Below are 27,702 nucleotides of genomic sequence, written 5' to 3'. Positions count from 1 at the left end.
TGTTTGACAGCATATAAGATGCAGTTTTTTCCCGAATAATGAATCAAAATTCACACCCATGGCATGAAACATTGAAAAATGAAACTGGTTTAGCCAAAGAAATTACAAAGTTTTCATTGTTACAAGGACTGTTCAAACCACCCTCGTATATGCAAGATGATTCAACTCTATAGCAAAATTTCACGCAGTATTATTTAATTGTCATGCAAGTGCATAGTATATATGAATAAATAAGAGCATAGGAGAGCAAATTAAAAACACTGTATTTACCTAAGTACTAACCAATACCCAAATATTTGCACGGCACACAACATAAGCAATCAAGTGGCCATTGAAATGAAAATGAAGTTTAAACTTACTTGGAGTCCTACGCCAGGCACACCAAAGATCCCCCTCATCTTGGTCTTGTGTCCTCTCTTCCTCCCGAAGTCCTGGACTCCTCTCTGCTTTTTCTGGTAACCACCTCCTCCTTTGCCAGTGCCACCCACCTTCCCAGCACCTTTAGGACGACCTGCACCTCCTATTCCTAGTTTCTTCTTGGCAATCTTGCTGGCACAGAAAGGTTTACCCTTGCCAAGCCCAACAGCCCTCACCGGTGGTCCACCTAATGACTCCTCTAATGAGCCATCCTTAAACCCCTAGAAGACACCAAATGGAACTTGGTCAGTACATTGAATACATACATCTTTCTCTCAAATAGGACAGATCAAGTTAAGAATTCATCCCATGAGAAAAAAATGCATAAATACATGGACAGTATATTTGTAGCATGATTCTTTCTGTAAGTCCGTTAGTTAAACGTAACAATAATGCTTATCATTGCCATCCACCACTTTTATGGGGGCAGTGACCAGGAAAACTCAAAAGTCATTTCTTTCTCATTTTTCAAAATTAGGGGAAGGGTACATACAGTACAAGTACCCTTGTCGGTTAAGGTGTGTGCTTCAAACAATTAAGAATTTCAAAATAAGAGCACAGGCAGTCCCAAGGTTACATAAGCCTTGCATTGCATAAATCTGCACTTAAAGGGGACAGCCACAATTTACAAACCTACTGATGCCCTTGACAAGATCTAAAATACATAGAAAAACTATGGTTATAAAAGCTCATGCATGACGTACAATTTTTTCCCCAGATATTGCTACCAAAAAAACTTTTGACTGACGCAGCTGGTGTTGGAACCCATTAATTATGTAACTCAGAGATCACTTGTACTTGGATAATGCTAAGTGTATATATAGTTCATTTTATTATCAATACTCATATTTGATTTGTCGAAAATCATTGTGATCTAAATATTACTCTATCTCACTTGTTTTCAAATTGCATTCTTCTTTAAGTGAGGAAATAATGAACATGAGAGAGGGGTTACAGGTTTTTTTTGTGAACAACCTGTATACACAGCACCAAAATACGCTTTCTTCTAGCTTAATATTAATTTACAACTTTGATGACTTACCTTTTCCAATGATGCTGAGTCCACCTCCATCATCATATCATCTCCAGCCAAGTAAAGTGATTCCTGAGATGTATTCATTAGACTAGATTCATACACACCCTCCTCAAGAGCTGAAAAGTCATGACAAGAAATTAATCAAGGGTACACAATAAGCATTAATATTTTACCATTTAATAGAGCATTCATTGTACAAATAAACAACAAAACCACTCCTTGGTTTAGTTTAAATAATATCCAGATAATTAGTAAAGATATTTAATGAAAGAAATGAAGCTGATCTTTGCAGGAATGTCCATGAAAAATTACAATGATTGAATTTTGTAAGCATAGGGTTGGTAATATTAAAAAGAAATCGATATATCAGATTACACCCACAATAACAATGATAACAATCATGCACTTCTCATCTTTTCTCTTGAAAATAGTTACAACATCCTGTAATCAAACGAAATTAAAATGGAAGAAAGAGGGGTCAGAGCTTAAGTTTCAAAAGTCTCCCAACATTTTATTTCCTAATTCCTTGTCATGCTTCAAACAAGAGTATCCTCTGAGAAGTGTTTCATAATAAAAGTATCAACTATATTTTTTTAATAAATAAAACACAATCTGACACATTGAGGGATTTTACAACGGGCAATGCGATAACAGTAAATAAGGTTTACAAAAAACACCTTGCAGTCCAAAATTTGTTTTTTTTTGCATGAAATACCCGAGAATCGAAAAATATTTTTTACTGGAAGCTAGTGAAAAATCATAATTCTGTTTAGTTGCCAAAACCCAACCAAATCAAAAGATATGATACCCACAGACCCTTATAATAGCATATAAATATAAAATAGGCTTACATTCCCTCTTCTTGACACTCATCCTTCCCTGGGTATAATTCTTGCATATGGGACAAATGTACTCATATTCAGGATTTGCTTCTTTGTTTTTCTGATATGTTAACATCTCTGCATCTGAATCACAAGTCCCATGAACAAACCTAGAATAAAGACCACGTGAGTCACTCACAGGCAATCTAAACATCGGTCACAGTAATAATGATCTTTAGTTTAAATATATAATTAAACACTGTAAATATATGAAAGCTAATTATAATAACTCCTTGACCAAAACCTTGGTTATTTTAAAATTTAACGAGAATAATAAAGCCAACAGTTTTCAAAAATAATAATTATATTTTTATTGTCTACTATGATCAGTCAAAGATAAAAAACAAGTCATCAATAATAATGAATAAATAATGTCATTACTAAAACCAACCATAAGGTGGCAGTTATTATTCAATGGCTATGATGCACAGAAAATTTGTTTGATGATAATAGGATTTTAATTTGACAATTAATGTAGAAAAAATGGTATATAAAGAGTAGATAATTTAGAGCACCAACCATGTAACTTGATTTATATCCATAATAATGGTTATTATGGATGACAGAAAGATTTATATTCTCTTTGTAATGAAACTAGCAATATTATTATCAGTAAAAATTTTTTTCTAAATATGCAATGCACTGAAAATGCTTAATATCAATGAGTTATAACCTCCAACGATAATAGGAAGAAATATGGTTGACAAATTGCTGAGATGAAATGAACCAAAATAGTATTGTACAATTTTAATACATCAAAAATTAAAATGTAAATAAGTATAAATCAACAAATAATGCTAAAATGATAATCAACAAAATTCCAAGATTCCTACTTTCGACAGAGTCCACATTGCACCATCTCCCTGTGAGCAACATGGCGATAAGCTCGCCGACATAGAGGACACGCAAGGCCTTTGTTCCGCTGCTGGTAGCATGAATCACAGACTGTGAAGTGAGCATGCCAACGAGAAGAATGGCCAGAGCCAGGAGTTCTGGAGCCACAGTCACTGCATACACGGCAATTCTGTAACGGTCAAACAGAAAAACATGAACCCATTACCAAGCATAAAAGGTATAATTAACATCCTAAGAGGAAGGGTTCTACTTCATTACATAGCACTACTCATGATTTAAAACAAGGGATGATATCTATAACTAGCACTATGCAGACTCAAGTATGGCCATATGCTGTACTAGAAATTTCACCTTTGACATTGCATTCAATACCATAATAGTTTTAAGTCTTGATTCATGAAATTCATTTAAAATCAAGGAAACTTGAGCTCTACGGCCTCGTAAAATAACAAATTAAAGGAAAACTCTTATAGCTGTAATAAGTGACTTATTACAGCTATATTTTAGCTGTAATAAACTCCTATAGCTGTAATAAGTGACTTATTACAGCTTATTATAGGAGTTTTCCTTTAATTAGTTAAAACTCATTTAGTTTAAAAATCACCAAGCATGGACATGTCAATTACAGTAAGGTCCTAACTTGCATGGCCAACTCATCCAGAAAAGTTGCACTAAAGTCAAAAAACACAGATCTTGATCATGCTAAAAATTATGCAGACGTCATCATAAACATGTTTATACAAGAACATGGTACTTAAAATTTTTGAACAATTCAGTTGCACCATTTTTTTCAGTTTTTACCACCAGCAATATGACAAATAATGCTAAATATAATTAGCTACAGTATGTACTGCACAAATAATGGCTATTCCATTTAATGCTCAATTCATTGATAAAAGCAACCAACAGTTTATTTAGTGCAGGCATTATAGCTATGTAAACAGTTCAAAATTGATAAATTAAACAGACGGACACCTGCAAGGTGCAGGCAGATTAATATGTGAATTCTGCAACCATATCATTAACACCTGTTGTACGCATGCATTACCCCATTTTCTGGGGCACAAAAGCTCTTTTCTTCATAATTTAAAACATTTAACTGCACAAAATAAAATTATTCAATACCCTGGATACGTCTCATAGTCCAGCCCATGATTTTGCTATAATGTAACAGAATTACACCATCTTTTTGTTGGAATGATTAAGTATTTTAAATTTTTTGTCTTAGAAATTTTGCCTAGCATATTGTCTTCCTCCTCCATTAAAACTTAAATTCTAAATTACTTTCGGTCAAATTGTAGCAATTCAAAAAACCATTTACTTTAACATTTGGCTTTTGAGCCCTACGCATATCTTCAGGTTCATTAATTACATTTTTCTCATCAAAGCCCAAGTCCCTGAAGCCCCAGGTACATCTGTGACTTAGTGTGCCCACGCCCAAATATCCTCGTACGTATAAGTTAAGCAAGTATTGACACAGCAGTGCCATGACCCTCTATCAGCAGACGAGAACTTCACAGTCTGAGACTGAAATGATTCTTACATGCCAAGTTATGAATAGGCATGACTGAGCACTACTTGGATCTGTGAAAAATTAAAATATTAGATTTTTTTTAATATCATATAGATGGTAACAGGTAAAAACCTATTTATATGGTTTCACCACTCACTTTAGTGCATGAGGAGATTATTTGGCAACATTTGCAGTAATAAAAAAATGGGGTGTTTATGATTTTGCTTCAAAAATATATTTTATCATTTTTTTTCTTTTGATGGTCAATTTCAGGCACTATATTCATCACACATCAGAGAGTTGACACAACTCTCAAGTAACTCATTTGGAGTACAGAGTACAAAGGTTTTTCATTAATCCCTCTTCATAGAACAAAAAAAATACAAAACTCTGAAAAAATGTGAATTTTCAAATTAAAAACTAACTTTTGCTCAGTCTTGAAAAGATATTTCACTATCATTTTGTAACTAAAAGAAAGTTCTGAGCTTTAAGAGCTTAAAGCTTTCTTCAAGAGTTTTATAAACCTAAAAATAGAAAGTCTAAGAATGTAATAGTTTCAGGGAAATAAAAATTTCCAAATTTACCTCAAACACACCTTTTATTACGTGAAATTCTTTATATTTTTCAAAATGTTGTAAATTAATCACAAATTTTTTCCTCAAAATCCTTTTAACATTGTTTATCACATCAAAGTAACCACCATGAATTTTTCATTAAACTGAAGATGTTTGCCTGCTGGAGTTGATACGGAAATGGTCTGAAGGTTAAGATATAATAAAAATAAAGATTTTAATAATTTTGGACAGACAAAGAGAGACTGCTCTCGATCTCATAACTTCATACTCCGAAGAGAGTTTCACCATTTAAAAGGCAACAGAATTTTGCTCACACTAAAAGCTTAAGTCTACACCCCTCCAATTGTGCTCTATATAGTTAACAGAACTTACCATACACTTCCACCCCTGTTTTGGAATTGTCCCCACTGCAGGGCGCACGCAGTATGGATGATAAGCCTTGTCACACACATCACATAATAAAACTTTAGAGTCATCTTCAGGATGCCGACATAACTGACACAAACGGCATGAGGAACACTGCCAGCCAGCTCGCAATCCTTTAATGGCAGAATTAAATCTAATATAAAAATCAATCTCCAAGGAAAATAATTAATGCACTTCTACTGTAACATGAAAACAAATATGCAATGCCCTAAAGCAATGTTTTCAACACATCACATATTATGATAATAGGCATCTTAACAACACAAACACCTTCAAAACCTAATTTTATAATGTTCTTAGTTCCTATAAAACATTTTTTTCACATTAATTAGTACTCAGCATTGGGTTTTAATGGCAGCAACATTTTTACAAGTTAAAGTCTCAATATTTTTCCAGATTCATAATTCTTCTTTAGCTTGAAAAATTGTCAAAAAACATACATTTTAGGTTTCCCTATTACACTACGCAAAACAGCAAAACTCAATGTCTCTCAGAGTCTTTATAGAAAATCTTTTATTCCCTCAAGTAAGCAAGTTATTTCGTACAATAAAAGCATAAAGCAAGTTCCTTCTCTATATATTTTATAAGGAAGGTATCAGGATGAACCAAACTTATAAAGATTAAAAAAAATGTACTTCAAAATTAACTGATGTAAGAATTTACCTGGAGTCACCGGAACACCAATACATCTCCCATGATAATGAGTTCCACAAATTGTACACATCACAAGATTTAAAAGATCTCCCAAAGAATAGCATGACATACAGGTTACTTCAGGATCTGAAAAACAATTACTACACTTAATAATATAGCCTTTAGATGTTCACCATTAACTGAAAGCACCATTTCACATGACCAACCACCATCACTTTCAGATAACATTTCAATGTATACTTAAGAACAAGAGATTATTTTTAATTGAATTTTTGCGGTGCACATTTTTTTTGCAAAAGCTAGGCATCAGTCAAAATGATTCAGAAAGTGTTCTGTACCAATTTAAAAACAGATAGTGATATTACACCTAATAAAATAGTTTTAGAGCCAAAGAATGAAGAATGCCACTGGCTATGGTTTGATGCTGATGAATTTTGATGCCTTTGTTCCATGTATGATTTCATACAATAGGATACCTTCATGAGACCCTCTTCCATGATAACACAAATTGGTGGCATATGTTACTACATCGACCAATCATGAGTCTCCAAAAATTGAAGGCACAAATCTTGGTTCTACAAATTATGCATTCATGACTAACTCATCACATTCAATGAACCACTTGCATTTAATTGAATAGCTGATCAAATCTCTGATGACGCAATGGACACACTCAAATCAGTGGTCACTTTGCAAATTTTCATTTGCTTAATGACCTAATGGCTAATTATAGACAATAAATATCTTTACCAACATACATTTTATGGCACACCTACAAAATCTGTGAGTACAATTGAGATTTTTCATCTGAGTGAATGACCCTTCTAAAGAGATGCAGAGTGCTTTAAAAGTGAAAATCACAATTCTATGGAGAACTAAAGTCCAGTTATAAGATATATTTTTTAAAAGAATATTTCCAAAACATGAGACAATTTATTATTCAATTAATAAGAGAATTCTTTAAAGTTTGACGACTGACTGAAGCATGTGAATATTTCTTTTCAAATTTTCAAACATCAATAAAGACACAATACCGGTACTTTCAGATTCAAGTATCACATCTGTAATAACTACATCATTATCAATTAATTCAAGTACCAAAAGAGGGCAGTTACACTTACTCATAGAAGGCACTCTATCTAAATGCTGAGTGCAAAGTAAAGTTAAAAGTTTTGCATTTTGAAATGCAGATGATGCAGCCACACAGGGAAGGTGGAAGGCACGAGGGCATGAGGTCACACTGCACGACAGTGAGGCCCCAAAGTGAGAACAATGAGTACACTTTCTTCCAACAGCAGTAGCCACGGACTGGGCCAATTTCTCAGGGCACAACAATTCAACATGCGTAACTCCTGCTGTCCAAAGTGCACAGGACTGATGCACAAAAAAGTGACCTTGAAGAAAGAGGAATTCATCATTACAAGGATTATAATCATAAATTCCAAAGCGAATGTGAGGCAAATTTATAAAACACACCACTAAAATTTCAAATGAATCGATGAATTTTTGATGAATTTATTTAATGATGATATCATTATATATCTACCCACCTGATCTTTCAAATATACTGTTCATATCAGGCTCTTCCTGGTAACCAATTAAACTTAACTCATCAACTGGGTCAGCATTAGCATTTAAGGACAAAAGCCTAAAAGAGAAAATGCAGCATTAAAAATTAACATTTTTCAAGATATTAATTAATGAACACAAATTGCAAATTTCCATATTTTTCAAGATCCAAATTTTCATTTCTTTTTCATCCATTCAATAGTTCCCTCTTGAGCACTTTGTGTGAAGAAGGAACAAATGTCTCTCTCAACTATCACCAAATATCTAAAGCTCTCCACTCCAGCACCCACTTACAATCAGATTTATACTATACATGAAAAATAGTGCTCTATATCCCTTGTTTACCCTAAGTTAGGAAACTGATTCATACCTCAACGGAATATTCTAACAACATGAAAGGTATTCTTTTCTAATGACAAAGAGAGTGAACATTCAAATTTGATTCTGAGTTAGGTTCATTATATATAAATCAAGAAATAAATGAACCCGTGGCCTATGCATGATACAATATGTTTAGTGACACTCGTGGTGAATATCCTGAACAACTCCCAGTTTTTCCTAGTTGGTTTTTAGGATTTGAAGATCCTAAAGTGTTTTCATCACCCATCCCCTTACCTTCCCACTGGAACAACTCCGGTGCAGGGGTGACTTCCTCAACCAACTTTCATCAACCCATATTACAAATACTAATACTATTATACAGCATTATAAGTTAAGCTTGAGTGAGAACACGGGTTGTAGAATTCTTTCTATTTAAACGCATCATTTTCACAAGAAAAAAATAGAAGCAGCAACACTGATGTCTCCGATTACTATTTGTAATGAAATTAAATCAAATATAATAAATGAAAGTCAACTTTTTTCTAATTAAACAACATTTTTGATCCATTTTAGGTTTTTAAATATGATGCCAGCATTTTCAAGGTTTTAAAGAATTTTCACAAACCTGATTTTTTTTCAGAATTCCAAGTATTACTGTTTTAAATCTCAAGAACACTTGAAAGCTAATACTAAAATTGAAAATAATTTACATACAATATCTATAATTTATATGCCTCTCAGTCATTTTCTAGGTTTCCGGACTGACTGGATAAATTGTTAGTATTTTAGAGGATCATTCGATTACAGATTTGAAACTGGCATAATAATAAACTGAATGTTGAAAGCTTTAAATTTGTTGTGGATCTTCTCCTCGGCTACTTCCAGTTACTTGATGATAATAATTAAGTCTTAACCAACATAAAAGTTTGAGCATATGAATTACAACACAATGCAACAGTACGCAAGTGGATTAATACACATACTTAGCTCTGGAGAGGTTCTTCTGGCGGCGCACAGTAACAGCACCACTCCTGGGACTTTTATCACCTCCTGATCCAGGACACCCAGAGCCTTCACAGGCCTCCCTCTCTCCTTCAATGGACGCTGAACTGGGGCTCGAGTGTGGACTACAGCCCCTCTGATTTGAAGGAGTATGCCCACCAGATTCCTTTGTGGGGCTGAAGCCTTCTGGAGTGCAGAGTCGCAGTATTTCACCCTGCCCCAACTGGCTGCGCTCACCCAGATTGCAGAAGGCACATACCTTCCCAGGCCTTGAAACAAATAAATTCAAAAATGTTATATTAGAGTCATTTAAAATATAACACATAAATTACCAAGCTTAAATACACATTGCAGAAAAGGAAACTGGAGGGCACAAAAATGCACAAGCAGCATACTATACCATATAACGGCCCATAAGAATGAATACTGTACGTAAATAACAATCGTAGAGCATGAAAATGACTTCATAAAGATATAAAGTGCCATTGGAAGAGAGAATGAATGTTATTTTTATTGCCTGTTAAAAATTTTAAATTAATTTGTAGCCTAAATTTTCTCAAAAATTATTCTTTTCGTAAAAAAATTTCTTTTCCTAAAAACTCTTAATTTTTAATTTGGACTTCTGCGATTTGTAATCATTATTGGTAGTTCAGTAATTCAGGTTCAGTGAGCTTTTCTCACTTATTATTGAATAGTGAAATTTAACCTACAGTCGGATGTAAAAACAAGGTGAAAAAAGAAATTTTTTTGGAAGAAAGAAGAAAACAAATAGGCAGATTAAGCTCTTATGAGGTTTGCTGGCAGCCTAGTTCTCATTTTTACCTGAGAGAGTGAGCGCTGATGTAAAAATGTTTCTTTTCCAAAAACTGCACCTTTCTTTAATTCACACTTATTATGAGGTGCCCCAGGCAAGTGTAAATAAAGGAGCTTACAGTAATATGAAAAGAGGTAATCCTAGATGTTAGTAATTTTTTTCTAATTTATCAGGATCAAAACGTGAATGCTCAACTTCATAGCCAGTGCACAAAATTCCCAGATATGTACTTCTTGAAGAAGTTCCAGCTTCCAGGTTCTATCCCTCTCAAACTTGTTCATTCCTCAATTCTGCCAAATTTACCTTGTCATATGCTTTTTTGATATCCATGAAGCAAATAAATTCATCGTGGTTGTATTTTATATTTCCTTCTATGCCAGCAACTTCCAAACCACATCAAACTTACCGTGTATAAAATAACCAAGGTAGTAATATGTAACAAATATGGATGCACATACCATTGCTCTTGGTACACTGGAACATCTTCTGGAGGGGCAAATGATTTATCCACATCAGAAGAAGATGGCATAGCTTGCAATGGATCCACTAGGTCATCCACCAGAGGTATTGCTAGATCGTCAGAATTCCTTAGAGGTGGTGATTCACCCATCGGCGATCCTAATCCAACAGGTTCTTTCCGACGTCCTCCTCTACCCCGGGAGAGCCCTCGGGAATACAAACCACTGGAAGTACAGTAGAGATAAATGAAAATGAGATCAGGAAAAAGTCTACATCTAACAGAGCAGCTGATTTCTCTTTTCAAAACATTTGTAAACTGTAGGAGAAAACTTGAATTCACAAATCCATCTGTTTGACACTATGTTCACTTATTTTTGCAGTATTGTCCAGCCTACCAATCTGATATGGGGCTTGAATGTCCAAAACATATCACTGAAAGCTTTGTCAGAAGTTTAATTTAGCTTTGAGTGACAAAAGACAATAGGACTCTTTATTATTATAAGTATCCTGTAGATTATAATCTTGACAATATAGGAATCCACTGTCGTAAAATAGCCTGTAAGATAACAAACGATTATGTAACAAGATATTTGTCAAAAATTTTAGCTGTAACAGTTTCAAATCTAATAATGTCAAGAAAGGCCGGTAGTAGAACAGAAGTATGTTTATTTCACTGATAAAACAGCTTTAAAATAGCAAAGAGTTAACAAAAATTGTCATGTGTATTTAAAATAATAATGAAAAAAATGCATTTTACTTTTGAAAAAATGCTTTTGAAGTAGTTTTTGTTTTTTCCTGGAATTCTCACATAGGCTTTGAGATTGTACGTCAATCCTGTGTGTTCAGAAACAAATACATTGCAATCAAACAAATCTGGATTGCGTAAAATCATATAAATTTGAGAATGTATTATGCATATAAGTTCAGGTATATAGAAGGGCCACATAATGACATTATTTTTTCAGCCGTTAATCCACCTTTTTATCTTAGTTTGCATTTTTCCTGAAGTCCAGAAAGATAATATTTTAAGGTATTGGTTGTTGTAGCAGTGGTAGATTTAGGGTAGGTAACATACATCCAAGGTCATGTGCACCATTAGGGATGAATGGGCAAGAAGGAAGGGTGGAGAGAAACCTGGCATCGGCATTAGCCCTATCTTAACGAAAGGGGCCATGGTTTAAAGTCCCATCTGAAGGATGACGTACTCACTTAAAATGCTCTCCACAAAGCACCTCAAAGAGGGATTAGGATGCTACTGAAAAAGATCTGCCATCTCCACGATTCAAACCCTGGCGCTCTGGGTGGGAAGCAAATATATTAGCCACCGTACCATCCCAATCCCAGATTTTGGTTGTTTTTTTTTCATATATTAATATGGAAAAATTGCAATTCCATGTAACAAAGAGTACTTCCACAGATGAAACTAGTGATACAGAATATAACAATGTTGAGTTCCAGAGTGGATAGATATTATGGCAAGTATCCCAAGAATATCCTCAAAGAAAATTTCAGCAAGGATAATCATAGCAATGTTAGTTGGTCTGAAATTGATTTTGTGAAGTGATTTTGTATTTTACGAAGATACTGGTGTAGTAAATGGGATTAGCCTTGATGAACTCCACAGGGTAATTAACTTTTCCCTTCACTTCATCAAAATTGATCTCATGTGCACACTAAGCACAAAATAACCTTTATAACAGGAAAAATATTTGGAAAAAATGGAGTGAAAGGACTAACTGACTGGAAAACAGTACACTGGATTACACCAAAAAATTTTGGGTATTGGTCTTCATACATCAATCATTGATAGACCATCATTATCAGATCATTCATGCAATGGCCCTATCTTTTCATGTAATTTTTCCCAAATATCCAAGACAAATATAAGTTTTTGCTTATTTTGTCACTTTTTACACTTGGCTGATAATAGTCCTTTCAAAAGTAACAGTGAACCAAGATTTGCTTTGCTGTAAAAAGTTCGACCATTGATTACACCATTTCAGCAACAATTCTTCCAAACAACAAACAATTTATGTGAAAATATCACATGCATACAATGTTGGTATGCGTCATTTCAGGGGTCCATTTTTGTCTAAATGTTCCTAATAAGACTAACTAGTATGGGATGAAAATCCCTATGTTTTGTGAAGATACATTGGGATTTAGAATGTATGTTTACTCTAGCAAGGAGAAGTCATAGACAATTCCGTGCCGGCTCTAGGGAAGAGATTGTTTGAGTTCTTTGCACATGAAGGATCTACCCTTTCCCTAGACAGTTTTCCCTTCACGAACACTACCTGATGTGGCACAGGAACTCAAAATTTTTAATACAGAGCTGATTCGTACCATCAATTAAACATGAATACGCATTCCAAATGTTCTGTTTGAAACTTTATCAGTGCCATGGAATGAGCACATTTCCTGATTATAAGGGAATGTGCTTGGGCCACACAGGGAAGACATCTGGACGGCCTCCTCAAGACCCAGAACAGAAATGTTCACATGCACAAAAGAAGAGGAAGGGGACAGATGAGGAAGAGAAAATACCTAAGCAGTAATTACTGCATTATTACCAGTATATTACAAACAAAATAAATATCATCCAAATAATTGAAGAATGTCTCCCGCTAGATTGAGTCACAGATTTTTCAATTGGTGGTGCATGCTGGGTTTTTACCTAATCCTAATGAAAACATTCAATGGTTCTATTCTATATAATAATATCCAGCAGAAAAGTATATCTGTGACATCCTTTGTCCACCAATTGTGTACAGAATTGGTACTAATGGAAGGAGATTACTCTATAAAAGGAAACAGTCCAATGAGCAAGATTGTCTGGTGAAACATTTCATCACCAAAAGGAAAAAATTTCTACGTGAAGATGTATCATTTGCTCCAAGAAAGGTTCAAGGCAAAATGGGACACCAAAATGAAAGACACCAGTTGTTATGGCAAAGACTGTGAAAAGAGATTTGTTCTCGTGAATATTTTAAAGTGCATGGTAAATTGATGATTTTTGCAACCAAAGCTTTTCTATTAGTGAATGTAAGTATTTCGGAAAATTTTTGAAAACCAGAACAAGGTGGAATTAATTCCAAAGAAACTGTGGGAGATGCCTAAACAGCAACCATTAACTTAGCTCAGTTAAAACAATTTTAAAATTCAATAACCTAACACAAAAAAACTATGAGGAAATGATTATTTCTTCTTTCACGTAAAGATTATTAAAAATCTGCAATACTTATTTAATCATTAATTTTTCTAATTGTAGTTGAAAATGGCCAGCAATGAGCCAGAATCAGCACTCACAAGAGATAAGTCCTATTAAATGCATAAGAGACAGTATATCACCCTAATATTTGCCTTCCCATATGAAACACATATTTATAATATCTTGCAGTCAGGCCTTTCTTACTTAACTTCAATGAAATTGCTTGTGTAAACAAACAGTAACCATTGTTTCGACAATTTATTGCAATGAAGCTCTGTGAGATACTTCAATGACATGAAAATACATTTTTTTAAATATTTTCTTGAAGGTGTGCATTTTCAGGATGCTCATCATCATCTAACAGACACAGGAGCTGATTTTTGAGGGTCCAGGGTAATCAATCCGAAAATTGCCATCGGTTGTTGGTGTGAGTGAACCCACTACACGTCATCAAGCACCTCTGCTACAAACCTTACATTATTAAAATAAGACAGATGCTTTCCTAAGCCACAAGGGCAAAGCAAGTTGAATGTTGCAACCTGCTTTGATGTTCCTTAAAAAACAATGCTGCTGGACAAATCAGATTTTTTTAAATGAAGAAATTTTTACTGTGGAAGCTAACACCAATTGTAAGAACGACCGCAGGCTCGCCGACAACCCTGAAGATATCCCTATTGTTTCCGGAATAAAATTTCCAGGGAATTTTCCCATGCTTAGAGTTGTGTCCAGTGAGGGTCATGCCATGCCACCACATTTCTTTAACAAAGGGGAAAATATCAACAAAGAAGTTTATTTGAGTGTCCTGACAGAGGCAGTGAAGCCGTAGATGCAACCTATCATCTGGAGGGCTGTACATTTTCCAGCAGGAAGGTGCACCAGCCTATATGAGTCATTTGGTACAAAATTGGTTGTCAGACAACGTCAATATATTTTGGTCCGAAGAATTCTGACCTCCCAAAAGCCACAAAGCAGATTTAAATCCATTGGACTACAATGAGTGGAGCATGTCGAAAAGGTCACAAAAAATTCCAGGTATCCAAACATTGCATTATTGAGAGCCATTACTGAAACGACATTCGCCGATATGGGCCATGGCAATGGAGGCCGTCACTCAAGCTACTGGAGGATACATGCAACGAATCAACGTCAAGTTTTTTGGTGAAGTGCGGTAAAAGTTATCAAGAAGTTACTGGAATGTTGACAGCTGTTTACGGTGATAATGCTCTGAAGAAAACATCCGTTTTCAAGTGGATTAGGCGTTTTAAAGATGGCAGACATGATGGCACGGATGATGCAAGGCTGGGACGACCTTCAACCACCTGTGTAGATGACCTTGTCCTCACCGATTGTCTGAAAACAGTCCGAATGATAGCTGATGAATTGAATTTAGGATAATCAACAGTGCACACTATTTTAACTGAACATGATGGATGGATTCTTCACCATGACAATGCACACGCACATTCAGCATTGATTGTTTGCCAGTTTCTGGCAAAAAAAATTCAATTGCCATCCTTGATCATCCTCCACATTTGCTAGATCTCGCACCCTGCGACTTTTTCCTGTTCCCAAAATGTAAAAATATTATGAGGGGACATCACCGGGGAGATGTGGGAGACACAATAAAGCAAGAAACTATGAGGAGACAAATAAGAAGCCTTGGTGCCGAGGACTTCCAAGGGTGCTTTTAACAGTGGAAAAGATGATGGAATAAGTGCATAGCAATGAATGGAGAGTACTTTGAAGGGGACAAAATTGATGCAGACTAAATTTCGCAGAATAAAGTTTTTATGGCCTCAGTTCACATATTTATCGGACAAACCTTGTCTATCATCTGCGGTAGATGCCAAAGTACAGACCATCACCACGCTATTGCCCTAACATAGAAACATTTATCAAATTTTTATTTACAATCAAAAAATATGTCTAAATGAGATTCATAATGACCGAAACTTTCACTTGTTCACAGGTAATAAAATTAATCTTTATCCCGAACCCCCTCAATATGAGAGAATATCTCATACTGATAATAATAATGAAAATAAAAAACTAACAATTTAAGAAGTTTACAGAGAGCTACAAACTTTCACAAGTCGTTTTTAATTGTTCATACAGTTCCTTTGAGGTTCACCCCCTGGGGCAGCCGCCAACTCTCTAATCATCATACAATTTTCACCACAATGTTTGCTAGCCTTCTTCATTAAAATTTATGAAACTAATGCATAAAGTTATTTTCAAGATTTATCGACTCTTTTGTGCATAATTTTCAAACATGGGATTCCTTAATTACAACTGCAATAACTAGTAACAACAGTTGACATGACTGAATTCTTGAAAGAGTTTCTAATGCTAATGTCATGGGGAAAATATAATGATTCTCCTAGAGCATACAAAGAAGCAAAGATTTGACTGTTTGCAGTAGTCACTCAACATTTAACAATAAGGTCATAATTAAAAACCTAATAACTGATTTTACAGCTGTTGGTTGGTAATTTTGGGATTACTGATAGCATCCTTCTGAATTATAATAGCTGATAAATTATCCAGTAGTTCTTAAAATTGAATGGAATAAATTCTACACCAACAGTAAAATCATCTGCAAGCTTCTGTACCCTGTGAGTAAATGATTAATCAGATGCATAATTCTCTGAATGGGGTGCCCAAAATTCAACACATATTTCTTTACTTAAACATTTATCCCAATCAGAAGCAACATATAGCCAATGAGTTTACTACGACCACAGAAACTGAGGAAATGTTTTTCCCACACCAACTCACAAATAATTACTATTATGTGCATAATAATAAAATGCCTACATGCAGTCAATATATTCAATCAATCACAGACATAGTCGATGTGACACCTAGATTATCAATATTTTTAAGTTATATGCTCTGCGTATCATTCATGAAACAAATGATTAGGCAGTAGGCATGATGGGGAAGGAGAGGGTTGTTTGGAGAAATCCAAAGGAAGGAAGAAAGGTTGATGCAAGGAATTTTAATTGGGGATGGAAAGACAGTAATAAAGGGGATAAGGTTAGGCTAGCAAGATACGGAGGGAAAGGATAGGCAAGTTGAACAGAATGTAAGGAGATAGAATGTATGTGGAATACAAGAACAGTCAAATGTTGCTTGGGATGTATGGTTGTGTCTGATTAGACATGACTAAGAAATGTAGTGACGTTCACTCCTGTCCACCCAAAATTTCAAATGGTAGAAAAACATTTATTAATCAGTGATTATCTTGAGAACATTTATCATCATAAATTACACTCTTCCGTACTTGATATTATGTGCAAACATTAAATTTCTCAAACTGTCTAGTGATGGAAATAGGAATGTACAAACATTCAAATGTACCATTACTGTTTGCATAAAATCGGCCTCAAGGTAAAGCCAACCCCTCAAAAATGCACATTTTTATAAATAAATGCAATTTTTATTAATTCATGCAGAAATATTGCAGACATGCATGGTCAACCTTGAATGCTATAGATTACAACTGCACAAGGAATGATTTAGAGATGCTCGCTATAAGAAGCAGTACGAACACAATGTCCATTTCTTAATTTGAATTTCATTTATCACACCCTTATTGTAATCATCAGAACCTGCGGAATTTTGTAAATTCAACCAGCTGAACCATTATTGTTAATGTTTCAATGGACCACCCTAAGGTCAACATCACATCAACAAGCCTACAAAAACGCTCCCACTCAGAGAGGTTCATTCTTTCACAGGATAGAATCAAAGGCAGAAGGGCACGTGATTGGAGGATGTTCTTCTTAGTTTCCCAATACCCTTCATTTTATTCCAGAATCATTATTTCACCTCCATAAGCAAGACTTAGAGCACCCTTGCATGAGGAAATTAATGAACGCTATTCCTTAAGTGCCATCCTTTCTTCCCACATCACTACAAATCCACATTTACATAGTATTCTACACTACGAAAGACTTCTTCCAAAGTGCACAAAACCCAATCAATAACACTGTTAGCATTTGGCTTTTTCAAAAGTAGTTTTGTCACCTCTATTTAATCACCACTCATAGGATAAATTATAAAAATCTAACGCAACACTGCTACTTAACACATGACTTATAGTTTGAACCAGTGCTACAAGTCAAAACTTATTAAAGACGAGTGAGAAAATAAATTTAAAAGTTTGATTTCTCTGGAATTATTACAACCAGAGACAACCAGATCTTTTTGCATTAAGCTCTTGTAGAGCACTATCTAAAAATTATTAGAATATAAGTCAACTAAAACTTAGATGACAGCGAAAACTGAGTGTTTGGACTGAAAATTTGTCTCACTTAAGTATTTAAATAGCAGTAGAAGAAGTTACATTTTTGGGTTTCTGTGCCTATTCGGTTAGTTCAGCTAATCATTTTATCTTTGACCTTTGGTAAATATAATGTCTGAAATAGTTCATCACAATAAGGCAAAATTATTAAATAACACATTTTAATAGAACAAAGTCCTAAAAACACCTCTTTAATATTCATAATCAATAAAAATTCAGTCAATTAATTTCCTAATTGAGCTGCTTATATCATGTCTTTTTGCCCGAGACCATCTCCAAGGATTCTTCAAAAAGCCATTATTTGAATTTTTTACCATTACAGTTTGACTCAATACACATTTTTAACTAGTAAAAAACAAAAATTTATACAACAAAGATAAACAACAAAAGAAACAGATATTCTCCATTAAATAATGCCACTGAAACTATACTCAACATAATAATTTTTTATATAAACTTTTTCAAAATTCCAGAAGTGAAATCCTTCTTGTAAGAACTGGAATTTTATGAATTGGTTTCTCATGAAAAACATACAATTCTGCATTTCAAAATAAGAATTTTAAGGCCACAATAATTTAAATTTATAATCTTAATAACCATTATTGTTCCATATATTAATTTTAAATTAAAAAAGATTTAAAAATATCTTACGAAAAAATGCTGCAGTAATTTAACCTGGGCAATATATTTTGTAGTTTTTTTTTTAATCTTTCATTCCCATTGACCATTTTTAACATATAAAATCCATTTGCTGGAAATGCAATTTTTAAGATTTAAAAACTTCATTAAGTGGCGATCTGGGATCGTAAATTTAAAAATGGTAGTCTTAGCATAATTTCATTGATTAGATTTCAGTTACCTGAATCATCAATTATTGTTCATGATACTAATAATATCCCATATTATTTCCATAATAAAATCCTTAACCCATCAATAAAATTCCATGACAAAAAATGCTAGCAAATGCTCAGATATGGAAATTCATTGGGCAAACAAATTTGTCAATTACATTTATACATAACAGCCCCAAAACTTTATTAAATCTCTTAAGCCCTCTAAGCCACTAGCCCTGGGGAAAATGATCAGCAAAAATTCAGTTTTCAGTCAACTTTCAGCAGCATCAACAAGTTACACATGCACATGTAAATGCATCTTATCTGCAGGGTTGCCATTTAAGTACAGTAAACTCCCGATTATCCTTGCTAATGGATGCATGATGAAGGAGAGATATTAAAAAAAAACAAGGATAACTGAAATATGCAGAAAATATGGGATTATACGAATTATAACATGGATACATACGAAGACTCTCCTTTTACATTCATTGTGATATAGAGCATTACAAAGAACAACTTTTTTTATACTTTTCACTCATTTTTCTAGGGGTAGAGTTATAATTTTAAAACAGCAATAACTATCATCAAGTGAATAGGGGAACATACTTTCCTCAGAGAACTAAAACAACCACATCTCTAGGAAAAAAAATGATTGGCAAAGGATAAATATTGACAAAGGATCTCTGATACAGAGTCATATTCATCATATGATACTGATTAAAATAATGTAGTTTAGATAATTAATAACTATGTATTTGACCGCCTTAAAGGAGAATATGAAAATGTCAGGGATAATGACTGTGAGAGAAACAATAATGGAACAGTACGGAAAATACAAAAATATTTAAGTTTAAATACCATTAACAATGTTTTAGGGAATTAAAAACTTTTAATAAAGCCCAGGCTGTTCAAATGTACATCAAAGCATTTAACTTTCTTTAAAATAGTAATTTTATTAGAATTTTGAGGTGCTGGAAAGAGAATGGATAATCTGCAAAACTATCTGCTCACAGATAATGGAAAAATCACAGCATGTGCATTGGAAAACAGCTATCATTTCATTGACTTGGCATTATTTAAAAAATAACTAAACATTAATGCACATATAGGACCATTTTTTTAATTAATGAAAATGAGTCAATCTTTAGGCATTAATTACGTGGACGTTATTTGATTCAAATACACACATTTGTTTGCATCATACCAATATTACAACAGCTACTGATACATTACCTACCTAAGAATTATCAAAGTCACTAGCTTTGGGAATATTTCAAGTTTCACTTGAATTGGATTTTCACACTTAAATGGACATTCTTTACATTTTTTAGTGTCTGAATCTCAGGCATTATAAAAGAAGCCTTCAGAAGTAACCGGTGATAAGGGGCTTTAAATCTTAGGGAAAAAAATTCCTTAGTTTACACATGATACATAATTGGATATTCAAAATTTTCCACATTCCAAATTACCCCTTCCCATTAAAAATCAACAGTATAATTATTTTCTATCTCAATTACCTTTTCCATCGCTTTAATTTCAAGCCGATTCCTTTCTTTGATGGACTAGCAGATGGACACCTTTCCTTTCTTGGCCTTCCTGGACCCCTCTTTAAACTCATGGGCTTTCCTCCACCTGAGGACATTAAATCAATAGAAACAGATGTGCCTTCATCCATATGGACAGGGGTAGATGGAGCAGACCCTGAAACAAACCCAACGCAGTTAAAGACAAGACACAAGCCATAATTTAGGATTGAGAGAACTCAACTTATAATTCATCCATTAAATGTGGCTTTCAATACTTAAAATATGAGAAAATGAAAATTGCTGATCGCCATCTGGGATTTAAAAACTATCATTTTGTAGTAGAACAAAATTATTGTTTTACTTTTACAAATACTAAATTATGCACAGCCTCAAACAAATGCAAATGAAGTTTTGACAGAGGAACACCATGTATTTCAGTACTGATGGCATGCATGAAAATATTCAAAATTTTTGGTAAACATATTAAATACTTATTATAAGAGTTTCATAAAAATGAAAGAATTGCATGCAATAAACAATATGGTTTTTTATATACATTATAGTTTCACGGTCTCTGTTAGATTTACTATTTCTGCAATGTAAAAACTCATTATAAGAAGGGCTTTAGCATCACGAGAATATTAAAGAAAAAATTTAAAAAATGCATGTAACACCCATGAACTATATGATTACATTAAAAATTCCTTGAATTAAAATTTTAGATTAAAAAAATAGATTTGAATTGGGGTGGGAGAAGAAATTTTTGGCTACTTAGCTACGACTCAATTCTTAATTCGGCCCTAAAATACAGCAATTAGGTAAATAATCATGCACCCTTATGGGGCAATTTTCTGCTGGGTAGACACCGTCTTAACAGAATGTCATTAAGGTTCCTACTCATTCCATAACATAAAATGGATGTCTTTTTCTACATAAACATCTTCAAAATACTACTTCACCGCCAATTCATTTCCAACGATTTAATATAAATGTGAAATGATATTCTATCAATGAAATGAATGTACTGACGATATTAAATAATATTTCCTCAATATATTTGGGGAAATACTATTTTATATCGTCAATATTAGAAAAGGCCACAAGATGCTCAATTTATCCTTTCCAATTGAACATACCGTTAAGAGATAATGGAAATTTCAATAAAACGCAAAGAGTTTTTCATCGAGACTCTTGTTCCAGAGAAAATAAAAAGAGGCGATAAATTCGAAATCCACTGGCATGAGGGAACGAAAAATTCCCATACACGTTGGGGATACATCATTAAAATTTGTAGCTTCAATACTTTCAACAAAATATTATAGGCCGAATGTTCATGTTATATATGTAATTTAATTCCACCTAAACGCTGGAGTTATGGCCATCGTCAATTTTCATGGTTCCAATTAGGCTGCCGTCACGACTAATGATTTAAAGCCTGATAAACATGGAATGGAGACTTCAATAAAGTTACTGAAGTACATCGTGTGGCAACTTGTACTGGAGGTGGTAGTGGAGGATAGACAAGAATAATCAGAAGAATAAATGTGGGAAAACGCACTTGTTGGTGTATGTCTGTCCGGCAGGGGGGAAGAAGTGGCACCAGGTATTGCGTGACAATCAAGATTCCCGACATCATCATCGTCTTCTTCGTCGCCTTCATCGGGCAAAACTTCTTCTTCATCTTCGTCCTCCCCAGCAGATTGAGTATCTCTTTCCTCATCATCACCATCCTCGTCGTCCGCTTCTAAGGGGGATGACCTCCCAACACCTGATTTAATTTCTTCATCCATTTGAGCTGGACCACATCATGAAAAGAAATTCCAATCAAACATCCCCACTACAATGCGCTGCAAATATTAACACTCGATTTTAAGGACTCCATACACTTTCAACCATATTAACAAAAAATACCACGGAATTAAACGACTGCGTTTACTATAATGGCATTTGCATAATATTCACCATACTATAGAAATTTCCGAGAAATTTTTAAAACTGGAGACTCCGGGGTAATCCCGCACAAAAACAACAAGATATAACACTGCCTTAGCACTTCAACGTTTGCCTACACCAAACACACCGAACAAACGCCATCATGCAAGCGATATTTCCACCGTCAACAAACTTTTGTTTTTGTCCACTACCTAAGATTATACAAAGCTTCACCAAAAATTTTCACCAGTCGTCGTTACGGTATAAAAGAACTACGGATACTCACATTAACATTAAATACATCGTAACGAAGATGACGTACTTTCACAACTTTCGACGTACAAGTAATCGAACCAAGCCCGCTCCTCAGCTTCTATCATAGGCCGCGCCACAATGTTTACGAACGAGTTAATGGATATAAGGTAACTAACTCGAACGAAACTTACCTCGTGAGTAGCTGCATTTACCTGCACAGCTTCATTCTCGAGTTACGAAAGTGATAATATAAGTTTTTATGAAAAATATAGCATAATAAAAAGTTTCTCCCCTTACGGGAGCACGGTGAATCTCACACACTCTTAATGTTCATCCGCTCCAAAAATAGTATATATTATTAATCAAATAAAATGACGCAAGCTGTGAACCAGAAGTATTAATATAATTCATATAAGATGAGCAAATTTAATTTAAATGGCACACACAAAAAAACGTTCAATGAAGAATTTTCTTTATAATTGCGCGGAGTGATACCATAACATTAATAGAGTACAGGTACCAACCGTACTAAACCTATAAGTGTTGATTGGATATAAGGAAAAATAAGTAACAAAAATAACTAAATAAATCTGGTATTGAATCAAAAGAATTAAAACTGAAATAAAAGTTTTCAAATTATGAAGTTTGGCAATAAAAGCCAATTTGTTTTCAATGAGCAACATTGCGCATGCGTTTTCTTATTGGTTATTAGCGTTCTTCGTGTTAGACATTCACTGAAGCAAACAAATGAACATCGCAGTACGTATCGTATATCTATCCGAAAGACGACCTCAGTCAGACGTACATAATACAAATCAGGATTTCGTATGCCATAGTTTTCTCTGCCTAATAAAGTTTGATGATACTGATATGAAGACGTTGCATCTCAAAATAATTACGTTCCAGAACGTGAAGTTTCAGACATCCCAGCTAATCGCTACCCAAACAATTAAAAGAATTCATGGAGTCCAAATAATTAGATTTTACGTATTTTTCCAAATGAAAATTTTAATTGATTTGGCTAACAACCAATCGACTCAAAAGTTTGTCCGTTGATGAAGAAGAGGTCTCCTCTAACTCGGTTCTACGAAGGGCAACAAATTATACATAACTGAGCAGAGGGGCCAGTTACTTCACCAGTTCTACCTGCAGTTTCCAATGAAGATGTGTAGTACCCAGAGAATTTTACTTGGGACCTTTGGTCATTAGCTTAGAGTTTAATCGTTTATTACTCATTGCCTAAAGTAACTAGAAAAATTATCTTTGAAGAAAAATACTACTATAAATTTGTACTCATGAAGGAAAATTATTTTTGTATCCTGGCATGGTTTTAAAGATTATGATTTTAATTATAGTTGCAGATTTTGTATCTTACATTCAGTCTGTGCTCAATTCATGTCTAGTTCTTGAATTATAAAGCCTAAATATTTTGAGGACACCATTCATGAGCTAACTAGCCCACAGCCTACCCGCGGGCCAGTTTGTTTAATTAACTACCTCTACATATCCTCTATCAGTACCAAAATATTCCCTGGCAAAAAATGGTCTACTTAATGCCACAGTTTACAGTTTAAACACCATACGTAACCGGTGTTCACTGTTTTTTGTGTTCGTTAGCGCGCCTAAGTCACTGCTCGTTAGACGCATTCGTCTTGTCACGCCGCTATCTTCTTTTCACAGCGTATTCGTCGCGGTAGGTAATCGCTTTCGCGTTGATTTCAAGCGAAAGAAAGAAATTTGGCCAGCCCTTCGACTCCTGGGAATCGCTTAAATTAAGAAGTTAAGTTTGTAACCGTTATCTACCGGTCAAGGTGGGTTATGATGAAAACGAAGGCTTAAGACCGTAAAATGTCAAAGCTCCACCTTACACGACACGAAAAACCTCATCACCATGCCCTACAACCGACTATACTTCACCTACCATCGTAATAAAATATTTTTGAGCCACACATACCTTCACCTCCCTTCATTCCATCCAGCCTACGAAATCTTTTCCTTTTCTCCCTTGCTCCAACAATGTTCTCCCCTGTACGATGAACAGTCTTCAGTATTCCATTGCCTATATAATGCCCTGCATCCACTCTGCCTGTTTTGTTTGAGTTGACCCCAAAAACCTTTTTACTCTAATGCCTAACCCTTCTTCATATGTTTTTATTTCCATTAATTTCACTCTTTCCATCCTCTATAATAACTAAGCTTCTAAATCTCATTAAACCAAACTCAGTGTCGTATTTTTCACGAACCTTTACTTCTAAGGTTTGTCTCTGTCATCAACTCCCTTCTCTATTTAAAAGTTTGTTTACTTACTTAATTCTTCTTTAAACGTCCTTACTGCTTATCCCATCTGATGAATAGTTTTACCTGCTCTTGTTTCTGCCTTCAAGATTTATTATTTAAATCAGTCTTCCCATTTCTTGAGAATATCCTTATTTTTGGCATGGTAAAATACTGATCAAACAAATTCTTGTGGCTATATCTTTTCCTCATAAATACCTACTGTAAATGAGAGTATATATTTGCCCAAGGAAATGGGCTGGAGATTATATATATAGCAAATAACCAAAAAGGATACTAAGGAACTACCACATTCAAATATAAATTACAAAGGTACCTAAAATACAGTATGTTCTACTCTGTTGACGAACATCTCCATAATATTCCATTTAGTCCCTACTTTTAGTTTATAGCAATGCTGTCAGTCTAGTTTATATTAATGCTCTGTGACTTTAATGAATATTTGTGTTTGTGAAATTTAATGTGTGGGTGTGCTACAATTAATGTGATTGTTAGTACCATATTTTGTATCCCAATCGAGCATGTATGAATTGTACTTGAAAAACTTTGAAATTTAATGAAAAATCATTAATGAATAACTGCTCGTAACACTTTTCCACTTGATAAAATTTTAATTTTATTTTTTGTTTCAATGTATTATATCATCATCAGGTGCCTGACCATTTGACCTGATGATGATGTAATACATCAAAACCCGGTCATAAAATAAAAAATTTATCAAGTGGAAAAGTGCTATGATCAGCTATTCTTTATGTTCAACTTCCACCACATCACGCCTGAAGCTACTCAAAAATCATTAACTTTCAAAACTGGCTTTTTCATAATAGTTTACAGAATGAAACTAGCATATGAAATAAAATGAAATAATAGTAAGTAAATAATAAAGTACAATTATGATAAATAATATCAGTGAAATTTAATGGATTAATTATTCTTTTATATTTCGTGAAGATTCATATCTACTCTCCTTTCCTCCAGTACGGGATAATGAGTTTGTACATTCAAAAACATGTTGAGGAGTTAATTATTTATTACCACTCAGCCCTCCGCTTTTGAAGATTGCAAGTGGTGTTCAATCCCTTACCTAGAAGATATCTCCCATTAAATCTCCAATCGCCTTCCAACTACATGCAAAGCGACCTTTTACACACCCCTTACTCTCTCCAAACTCTTTGTTAATGGCAAAGGCAAATGGGATACGTTTAATAAATCAGGCATCTACAAACTTAAATGCAATAATTGCAGCACATATCCTGTCAGTAAACTGGGAGGAATTTCCAAACCCAAGCCCAAGAACATGCCAGGTGCCACAAAAAGCAAAACCCCAATTCCCTCTTCCCAAAACATCTCTTAGATAGTAAACATAATAGCAACTTTGTCCCAGAAATACTGCATGTTCTCCCTAAAGGGTTGAAAAATGGCTAATCAAGATTCTAAGGCACTTGGTGAATACCAATACAATACTGTGTGTATAATTGCTCATTGTGTAATGAGCAATTATACGCCCATCCCTCCTCTATCCTTTCCAAAACATTGACCTCGAGGGTAAACAAACCCAACAGTTCAATGTACTCCGTTGCATCTACCCTATGACTAGACCCTATGCAATGTCATAGCCAAAACAACACCGTTTTTCCATTGTGTTTTCTCCTTCCTCAACCACCGACTTTCACTTTCAAAAAATCACTCGACCCCATACAGCCATCCCTCTCTTTGAAGGTAAACAAATTCAACAGTCCTAAGTAGCTGTCACCTTCTAGCCCCCCTCCCACCATTAACCTGGACCAGACCCAATGCTTAGTCATAACAAAGACACCACCACCGCTTCTTAAGTCAACTGAAAAAGCCACGACCAGCAAGTTTAAATTCCCAGAAGACCTTCCCCCCCACCTTCAACCTCCCCCTCCTCTGTCCGATGGGTATATATTCAACACCTGTGCATGTCACTTGTACCTGATGATGCCACAAGTCAGTGAAATGGGTTGTACTGTGAAATAAAGTCTATGAAAAATTACAAACTCTTTTAATATGGACATTAAACAATTCCACCAAGTGAAGCCTAAATGTGTAAAGTAATTACACTGAATATTAAGATTTCTAAAAATTCTGTGTCATTGATGAATCAAATTTAATTATGAAGAATAGAATTAGTTGGCTGAAGTCAATATATGAGTTATATATCAAAATTCTCTGTGTAGACACTACAGTGGTAATACATGAAAGTTAAATTTTCAGCTTGCATCACATAAATCATAACTTTGTGTACATTTTAGAGAGTGGTGGGATGCTCATGGGAGAAATGCATAAAGTGGCTATTTATATTGGAGGGAAGGGCTGATGAGGGGGAGAGAGGCAAATGAGAAGAGGAGAGGGTGTGAGGTGGATTGAAGGTCGTGATACAAAGATATCGGATCATATGGGTTAAGAAGAAAATTTCAAAGTATGGCTATCAGTTTTTACATTTGCTCTCTGAAAGCCTTTGTATTCTACATAAAACAGCAAGGCTGGAGACGCATCATAGTAATCCTGAACATTCTGACTGTATTAAGATGATGACCCCCTTCCCCATATGAATATTGAAAGTCAGTGTTTCTCAGTGATATGCATGGGATCAGACTTAAAAAGTTTGAGGGGCTACCTCAACTGCGATGGAATTTCCCTCACTGAGAATATTTCAGTCTTTATCACATGCCTTGTTAAATAAGGCAATTACCACAGCATTCAACCCAAAGGCTGGTTTGATAGGTGCAAGTAGATCCTACCTACTAGTAAACCCTATGGTATGTGAGAATCACACATTCAGGGTAGGGGGGGCA

At 34.7% G+C, this 27,702-nt stretch overlaps 1 protein-coding gene across 1 annotated transcript in view; it reads right to left on the bottom strand.

Annotated features, from left to right (window-relative positions):
* LOC139690481 (histone-lysine N-methyltransferase 2C-like) overlaps window positions 1–22,876 on the bottom strand; it is a 128,126-nt gene extending 105,250 nt beyond the window's left edge. Inside the window, exons 1-13 of the mRNA XM_071587938.1 lie at window positions 22,783–22,876; window positions 21,963–22,199; window positions 20,396–20,579; window positions 10,522–10,746; window positions 9,231–9,518; window positions 7,908–8,005; window positions 7,479–7,751; window positions 6,367–6,483; window positions 5,650–5,816; window positions 3,168–3,358; window positions 2,305–2,444; window positions 1,460–1,569; window positions 360–638 (exon numbers count right to left, since the gene is read on the bottom strand). Coding sequence (XP_071444039.1) covers window positions 360–638; window positions 1,460–1,569; window positions 2,305–2,444; window positions 3,168–3,358; window positions 5,650–5,816; window positions 6,367–6,483; window positions 7,479–7,751; window positions 7,908–8,005; window positions 9,231–9,518; window positions 10,522–10,746; window positions 20,396–20,579; window positions 21,963–22,194 — 2,304 coding nt within the window. The 5' untranslated portion in view covers window positions 22,195–22,199; window positions 22,783–22,876. The remainder of the gene's footprint in view (window positions 1–359; window positions 639–1,459; window positions 1,570–2,304; window positions 2,445–3,167; window positions 3,359–5,649; window positions 5,817–6,366; window positions 6,484–7,478; window positions 7,752–7,907; window positions 8,006–9,230; window positions 9,519–10,521; window positions 10,747–20,395; window positions 20,580–21,962; window positions 22,200–22,782) is intronic.
* Between the last annotated feature and the right edge of the window lie 4,826 nt (window positions 22,877–27,702).

The sequence above is a fragment of the Hetaerina americana genome, unplaced genomic scaffold, assembly GCF_022747635.1.
Source record: "Hetaerina americana unplaced genomic scaffold, ioHetAmer1.1.p SCAF_3, whole genome shotgun sequence".
NCBI lineage: Eukaryota > Metazoa > Arthropoda > Insecta > Odonata > Calopterygidae > Hetaerina > Hetaerina americana.
This window is presented reverse-complemented; position numbering and strand designations above follow the sequence as displayed.